The following is an 8,169-nucleotide window of genomic DNA, read 5'->3' as shown; positions in this document are numbered from 1 at the left end:
CCCCCTCCCCCCCTCTTTCCCTTTTCTCATTAACGTACCTGAACCGTAAGCCATCCTCTACCCATCTTACTCAACCCTAACCCTTGCGCTTCAGCTCACCTTACCAACCCAAACCCATCTCCCCTCCCTCTCCCTCTTTCGCTCATCCCCTCCACCAAACCCTTACGAATGATACCTTCGCCCAGTTACTCCTTGCTCATAACATCCACATACCTCGCTCCTCTACCCTTCTTCTTCGCCGCAGCACCACCCGCCCCCCTTCTCGGCGGCAGCCCAGCCGGTCCCAACAAATCATCAATACTATTCGAGCTGCTCAAGCTCGGCTTCGGCTTCGGCGGCCCTCCTGCCGCCGGCGGAGGTGGTCCACCTGCAGTAGGCGGCTTCGTACCCGTGCTTGAAGGAGGGGCACTAGCAGTCGACATACCACTCGCGCTCCTAATCATAGGCGGCGCCCCTCCGGCCGCCGCAGCAGGCGGTGTGCCCGTCCCCGACCCCGGAGTCGGTGGTCCCCCAGCAGGAGGTTTATTTGCAGCCCCTCCCGGCGGGACGGAACTTGCCCTCGGCGGCGGGGGCGTAACCTTCTTCTCGGCGGTTTGCGGTGCGTTCTTGTTGACCCAGCGCTTGAGCTCCGGGTCGTAGTAGAACTGGTTGGGTTCGCCGAGCTTGGCTTTGATTGGTTTTCCGGGGGTTCCATCCTGAGTGTTAGAAGAGGCGTCCTTTTTGCCGAAGGGGAGCCAAGAGGTGAAGCCCCAGCCGCGTTTTTGAGATTGCTGAGCCTTGGCGGCTTCGGCGCGTTTGGCTGGATATTTGTTAGCTAGTTTTTTTTTTTTTTTTTTTTTTTTTGCTAGTAGAGTTTAGGGGTATGTTATTTGGTAGGCAAAAAAAAAAAAAACTTACCATCCTCCTCCGCAATCCGTCTAAACATCTCCTCATTCTCTCGATCTTTCTCCTCCTTCGTCTTTTCCTTAACACTCCCAACCCCAGTCTCTGCTCTCGGTGTAGAGGTCGTGACCGTAGGGAAATCATCATCTTCATCATCATACATAATCCCCCTCTTCTTCTTCTTCTTCTTCTTCTGTTTCTCCTTGTCCTTCTTCTTCTTCTTCTCCCCATCACCTCCTTCCTCATCCTCTGACTCAGAAGAAGACGACGATGATGATTCCGGACCGGGTTCATACGACGGAGGCTCATACCCACCGTACCCATATGGTTGGTAGCTCCCATACTCCGGCGGTTGGTACCCGCCACCACCATACCCATTCCCGTTTTCTTCCTGCTTAGAGTTGGAGTTGGAGTTGGAGTTGGAGTTGGAGTTAGAGTTGGGCTCCTCGGGAGGGGTTTCGTACGGGGTGAGGGTCACAGAAGACGGGGCATAGGACTTGCGGCTTGAACCCTCGGTGGCGGTTTCGTAGGGGGTTAGGGAGGGCGGTTCGTAGCCTCCTGATGTGCGCTTATTGTTGTCGTCTTCTAGGGAGGAGGAGTAGGGTGTTAAGGAGGAGGAGGGGGGTTCGTAGGTGCTGGGCTTGCTCTCTTCAGAAGCAGCAGGCTGGTATGGCGTCATGGAGGGAGGTTCGTAGGTGCTTGTCTTTGGCTCCTCCGGCGCGTAGGGGGTCATGCTGGGCGGTTCGTACCCTCCAGCAGGCTTATTCTCCTCCTCGGCGGGTGTGGGCTGATAAGACGTCATGCTCGGCGGCTTATACCCCTGCTGCCCCTGTACCGGCGGAGACCCCACAATCGTCGTGCCCGTCCCCGTCGTCGCCGGCGTGTACGGACTCTCCATCCCCTGCTGCCCCATTCCCAGCCCCTGTGCCGGCTGGTACTGCACCGGCGTGTACGGACTCCCCGACCTATGCACCGGCTGAGACGCCGGAGGATACCCAACCGCGGGACTGCCGCTCCTAACCGGGCTGTACGCCCCGCTGCCAGAACCCTTCTGCATGTCGATACTCCTGCGGGCGGGAATCTCAACAGACATGCGGGAGAGCTCGCTTGATGTGCGTTCAATACCCGGCCTGGGGGGAGGGGGGGCATACGCAGCTGACGCCGATGAGGACGAACTAAACGGCCTTGCCGTCGCCCCCCAGGGGCAGAGGTTGGGCCCGCGCCAGGGCCAGGGGGAGGGGCATACCTTGACGCGGCTCTCGTCGCCGGCACCGGTGGTACCACCGCCGCGGGCACCGGCACCGGCACCGGCACCGGGCCATTAGCTCCCGCCGGGACCCCATAGCTCGGTACGGCGGCCGACCCGAACATCTCCAGATTATTCGAGCTTGGCACCCTGCTAATCGTGGGTGTGCCCGCTCCAACCCGCGCGAACGGCCCGGCAGCCTCCTCGCCATTCGCCCCAGCGCCCGTCGCCGAATCCTCATCATCATCCCCCGCAACGAACTTATTGAACCGACTCCACATCGTATCCGACACCTTGCCCATGCTCGGTGCCTTGGGCAGCCAACTTGACCCGCTAGACTCAGTAGACGGCGCCTGTTTAAGCCGGCGCATGAGATCCTCAACCGCGGTCTCCAGCAGCGCATGGTGATACACCGACCGTCGCGTCTGCGCCGTGATCGCGGCGGCAATGGCATCACAATACGCTAGCGCCTTATCGCGGTATCCATACTCCGCCAGCGTAAGCGCATGTTGCAACTTGTAACCCGCGAGATGCGGGCATCCAACAAACGCCCCTCCACTCGCTCCAGCCGCCAGACTCAGCCCGTACTCGTACACCTCGCTCAGCAGCAACGCCTCAATCTCGCGAGCGACTTCCACACCCGGCTTGCGGTGGTCCGCCCCCAGCAAGACAAACTGCGCGGCGGGGTCATCCAGCCCGCCAAAGACTGTGTGCGCGCGGGCAAAGAGGAAACACACGTGCGCGGCGTCGGCGCGGCCGTAGGACGCGAGGAGGACGCCTAGGGCACGAATCGCGCGTCCGTCTTCCGGCGTGCGGTTCGACAGGATGAGAGACAGCGTCTCGCGCCACTTGTCCAGGCCAGCCTCGACGTCGGCGCCGACCTTCGCCCCCGGACCGGCCGCATCTTTAGCCAGGAGCTGCAGCCCGGCCCGAGCATGCACCGGCACCAGCTCGTCGACGCTCTCCTCATGGTTGCCGGACAACACGGCATACAGCGCCGCGAGGGATTCGTTGTTGTGTCCCGGGAAGTTGACCTCCTTCTTGACGAACTCCTGCGCGACCTGTCTGTAGAGCGGCGGAGCCAGCGCATTCGCCAGGAGCAAAGCATGTCCCCACAGCCGCTGGTCGACCGCTGCCCAGACAGCCTTCTCAATATCCCCGCGCAGCAAATGCCTGCGGATGTCCTCCACCACCGCCGAGCTGACCGCATCCGGCGCCATGCCCGTCGCGGGCGACAGCCCATTCGCCCCATTCCCATACGGCGGTACACTCTCCTCGTTGTTATTATCCCCCCCGGGGACGCTCGGCGTGAGTATCTCCCTCGCCGCCTTCACCACGGCCGGACTCCCCTCCAAGGCCCCATCATTCTCCACGAACAACCTCAACACCCTCCACAAAAGCACCCTCTCCTCCGTCTTCCTCCTCTCCTCCCCCCAATCCACATAAACCCCGACCCTCGACACCGCAAGCTCCTTCTCTAATCCCTCGATGCCCTGGCTCAACCACCCCAGCACCTCCTTCTTCTTCCCCTTGCCCTTCAGCGGACCGGGGAACTTCGCCAGTCTTTCCTCGAGCGGCAAAATCTCCTTCACACTCTTGACTTTCACCTCCCCGGGGCTGCGGACCACGCCGGCGGCCGTACCCCCCATGGTCATCCCGTACCGGGGCACCTCCTTAGGGAACATGGTGACAACCGTGCCGCCGACGCCCCACGCGATGAGGGGACAGCCGCGCCAGCGCTGGAGGGGGTCTTGTTCGCGGCCATCCGTCGGCGGGATGACGTTTGGATTGAGCGACGGCGCCCTGGGTCTAGGCACCGCCGCAGCAGCGCGTGTAACACCCGGGGGCGAGGCCCCCCCATGCACAGACGACGGACGCGGGACAGGTTCGGCCTTCACCCCGCGTGAGCCGTACAACGACGAGCCGGGGGACTGAGTCTGTGAACGCGGAGGGGGAACCAGATCCGCCGCAGCCGGGGCCAGCGGACTGTAACTCGAGGCCGCCCGACGAGGCGGCGAGACGACAAGCCCCGCCGTCGTCGGCGCAGGCGGCCTTGGGGGCGGGGTTTGCCTAGCTGCCTGTGGCGGGGGGGCAGCATATCTTGAGATCGGCGGGGACGCAGGACCCGCTGCACGAGGCGAGACCTGGGCCTTAGCGGTATCCTCCTCGTCGACCTCCCTGGTAGGCGGCAGCGAGGAGTGAGGACGTGTCCGATCGTGGGTAATCTCGAAATGAGCCAGCGGGCTCGACGTGCGCGGCTGGTGAGGCAAGATTGGCGGGCCACCTGCCACGGGGCCGTAGCTGCCACTGACGTTGCGAGAGCCGGGGGGAGCAGGGGAGTACCGGCTCGAAGGGGGCGCCGGAATAGGGCCGAGGCCTGAGCTGCCCGGGGGAGCGGGCGAGTACCGACTTGTCGAGGCAGGCGGCGCCACGGGCGAGAGAGCAGGGCTGGTGCTCAGCTGGGCGTACGGATTGACCCGTGCGGGGGGGACAAGCTTGGGGATTTCAGGCTCGGCCGGGGCCGACGTCGGGGGAGCATGTGGCGGAGGAGAGGCCATAGGCGGCGATGCCATGGGCGGGGGCGCCGTCTGAGGAGGCCCATACGGGCTCAACTGCGTGGGAGACTGCGACTTGTGGCTCGTGCGCGAGGACGGCCGGGCCTTGGTGATAATAGGGAGTTCTTCGAAGAAGCTCTCCTGTCTTGGCTTAGCGCTGGTAGCGCTCGGGGGCCCAGAAGAATGGCTCGACCCAGGACGCGACGCCGTCCTCGCGGGGGGCGGCGGGGGATGAGCCTGGAAGCTCGCACTACGAGGCGGGGCCGAGGGCGTCGGCGCTGGAGCAGACCGCTGCGAGGAAGCAGCGCGCGGCTTGACCTTGACAACCTCCATGGGGAGATCGTACGGCGACTGATAGCCGCCCTTGGACTTTTCGACGAAGCTCTCGGCCTTCTTTTGCGGCTGCGGCGGCGCGGCGGCGTACTGGGGCGTCGCGCTGTAACCGTACGTCGGGGCTGGAGCCGGAGCTGGCGCTGGGGGAACCGTTGAGGTAACGGAAAAGGGGGTTGGCGTGGGAACTGCTGCCGTGAGAGCTGGGGCGGTCGGGAGGTAGGGGTTCGTGGGAGTCGGGGGAGCTGGCACTGCGGTTGTCGCAGGTACGTAGGGGTTCGAAACTTGTCTCTGGGCAGGTTGGGCCGGGACATAGGGGTTCGGCGCAGGAGCAGCGGTTGTCATCGTCGTCGTCGTCGTCGTCGTCATCGTCGTCGTCATCGTCGTCGTCGTAGGAGCGGCAGTGGCAGCAGTCGTAGTAGGGAGAGAGGCTGGAACAGCAGGGGCAAGGGCAGAAGCAGGTTGAGGCTCATCCTCCAGCAGCCCCTCATCATCGCTCCCAAGGAAGTTGGCAGCATCGACCTTGGGCTCCTCGTCGTCGAGCAGAAGCCCTTCGTCGTCGGCAAACATCTCCTTCCATTTGGCGTCGAGGTTCTCCTCCTCCTTGGTCTCCTTGGGTTCAGGCTCGACCTTTGCTTGGGCTGGCTGAGGAGTCTCTTCCTCAACCTTAGCCCGAGCTTGCTCTGCCTTAACTTGCTCCGGCTCAGCCTCCTCCTTATCCTTCTCCTTCTCCTTCTCCTTCTCCTTCTCCTTCTCCTTCTCCTCCTCCTCCTCCTCCTCCTCCTCCTCCTCCTCCTCTTCTTCTTCTTCCTCCTCTTGGATAGTCTCAACCCCCGGCTGCACCGTCCCAGCGCCCAACTGGCTCAACACATCCATGGTCGTCTTCCGCTGCAACGGCTGGGGCTCAGGCTGGGCTTCCTCCTTGCGGACATTACTAAAGAAGTCATCCTCATCGGCCCCATCATCCGCAAAGAGATCATCAACCGCCTGACTCGGAGCAGCATTCTCCTGCTGCTGCGACACAAGCGGCACGCCCTCTTCAAACCGCGCATCCATCGTTGGCGCCCTCTCCAGCTCTTGAATTGTCACCGACGCCGCCTCCGGCATCCCTCCCTTCTCCTCCTCCAACTCCTCGCGCTCAATATCCCTTATCAAATCCTCCGCCTCACTAAACGCCAGCTGCTGCCGAGGAATCTCCTGCTGCTCTTGTTCCAAGTTATCCCCAAACCCAAACCCCTCTTCCGCAGCAACCTCATTAATAGGCGACGAGACCAAAGGAAACGAGTTCGACCGGTTGCTCTCCGCCAGGAACTTGAACGGATCCTTGGCGTTGTCGGACTCGGCGCGGGGACTGCGCCACTCCTCGCCGTCGTCGCTCCAGCTCGCTTCGTGGGGCACGCGTGTGCGGGTGAAGGATTGTGTGCTGAAGTGCTTGAGGGCGGCGCTAGAGAGGGGGCCCGGCTCGGGGGAGGCGAGGTCTTGGGGTTCGGGATGGGAGGAGTGGGGGGTTTGTGGCTGCTCGGGCTCGGGCTCGGGCTCGGGCTCGGGCTCTGGCTCTGGCTCTGGCTCTGCGGGTTGAGTGGTCTCGGGTTGGAGTTCTGTAGGTTCGGCGGACTCGAGCTGATTGGGATCTTGTTCAGATGCTGGTTGAGTGGCTTCAGGAGTGGCCTCTGGCTGAGCAGATGCAGGAGGTTGGGTTTCTTCAAGCTGGAGAGGCTCCGTAACTCCAGCCTCTGCCGCCTCGAGAGCTGGTTCTGGTGCGGCAGCCTGAGGTTCCATCTCCCCAGCCGCAGCGGCCTGAACCTGCACTAGCTCTGTCTCTGCCGTCATAGGCTGCTCTGGAAGCACTGGCTGTGCTCCAGGATCGGGATAGCTCTGCTGCTCCGACTCTGACTGCGGCGACTCAGCGTCGGGAAGCTCTGGCTGCGCAGCAGGTTCCGGCACCTGGGCTTCAGGGTCGACATGACTTGTCTGTTGCGCAGGCGCTGACTCCAGCTGTGCTTCCGGATCAGCGTGACTCGTTTCTGGCAGCTCTTGCTGTGCCGTCTCTGCAATCGCAGGCTGCTCTGCCTCCGCAGTCGGCTCTGGCTGTGCGATCTTCGGAGCGGCCTCCGTCTGAGCGACCTCGTCAAACCAATTGTCCTGGCCCCCTTCCTGATGCAGGTCCTGGTCGGTGAACCACGCATCGAAGCCGTCTTCTTTGTTATCACTCTCAAGCTGCATATCGCTGGCGCTAGCTCCCGCCCTCTGGGCCTGTGTCAGAGCCGGCTCTGGCTGAATCTCGACATCGGCGGACGAATTGGGCATCATGGCGGGATGCCACGACGCCGATGGCGTATCGGATGACATTGTTACTGTCTAGTGTTCGGACGAGCGTCGTCGTCGTTATTCGAGGAACGAAGCAAAAATTAGGTGTTTAGTTCAGGCTAATAAGTAAAAAGCTGTGCATCCGTATAATGGTGCGTAGGTAGGTATCTATGATGCGCGCAGGGCACGGCGCGCAAAACAAGGGACTGTGTGAACGGAGAAGAATTAGTACGTATTCTGTATCTTGAAGCAATGGCAATGGCAGTGTGCCGAGGAAGCGATCGGATCAGATCAAAGATCAGCCCGCCTCGATTGGCCACGGGGGGATCGAAAGATCGGAGATCGAGATCAGGAGAAGCCAACTGCTGTGGCATCAGCCCCGGCGATTTGGCTGAGGGCGCGTCGGCTGACCCCCCTGTTGGTTAAAAGGGGAGGGGGAAATAAGAATAAAAAAAACAAAAAAAAACAAAATAAAAATAAAAATAAAAATAAAAATAAAAATAAATTCCCAAAAAAATTATAAACCAAAAAATTGAGGAAGGGGGAAACAGGCACACGTACTGTACAACACGGCTAGCAACAAAACATCTTCGCCGTGTGATGAAATGGCAGTGCAGCAATGAAATGCCAAAGGGTTTGACGCTCAAGAATCTCCTTCGTCCTACTGCGAGTGTTGCAAGTTGCAAGTTGGCATCACTGCAGTACATCAGCGCGTGGCCCAGGCTCAAGCCATGCAGCCCAGCCCAGGCCCCATCGGGGGTGGCCATCGATAGGAGAAGTATAGCCTGCTCTAGGATTGGCCCCCGACCATTGGTCGAGGGCAACCTGTCCTCTGCTGCACGTACTCAG

At 61.4% G+C, this 8,169-nt stretch overlaps 1 protein-coding gene across 1 annotated transcript; it reads right to left on the bottom strand.

The window, feature by feature from the left end:
• Positions 1 to 185: 185 nt before the first annotated feature.
• On the bottom strand, positions 186 to 7,362 carry CTHT_0067660 (putative COPII coat protein; the record flags this gene model as incomplete). Its single annotated transcript, XM_006696994.1, has 3 exons — positions 186 to 799; positions 898 to 2,012; positions 2,129 to 7,362. The coding sequence occupies 3 exons, from the start codon at positions 7,360 to 7,362 to the stop codon at positions 186 to 188; spliced, it is 6,963 nt and encodes a 2,320-aa protein (XP_006697057.1).
• Positions 7,363 to 8,169: the final 807 nt, after the last annotated feature.

The sequence above is a fragment of the Thermochaetoides thermophila genome, assembly GCF_000221225.1.
Source record: "Thermochaetoides thermophila DSM 1495 unplaced genomic scaffold scf7180000011822, whole genome shotgun sequence".
Classification (NCBI taxonomy): domain Eukaryota; kingdom Fungi; phylum Ascomycota; class Sordariomycetes; order Sordariales; family Chaetomiaceae; genus Thermochaetoides; species Thermochaetoides thermophila.
This window is presented reverse-complemented; position numbering and strand designations above follow the sequence as displayed.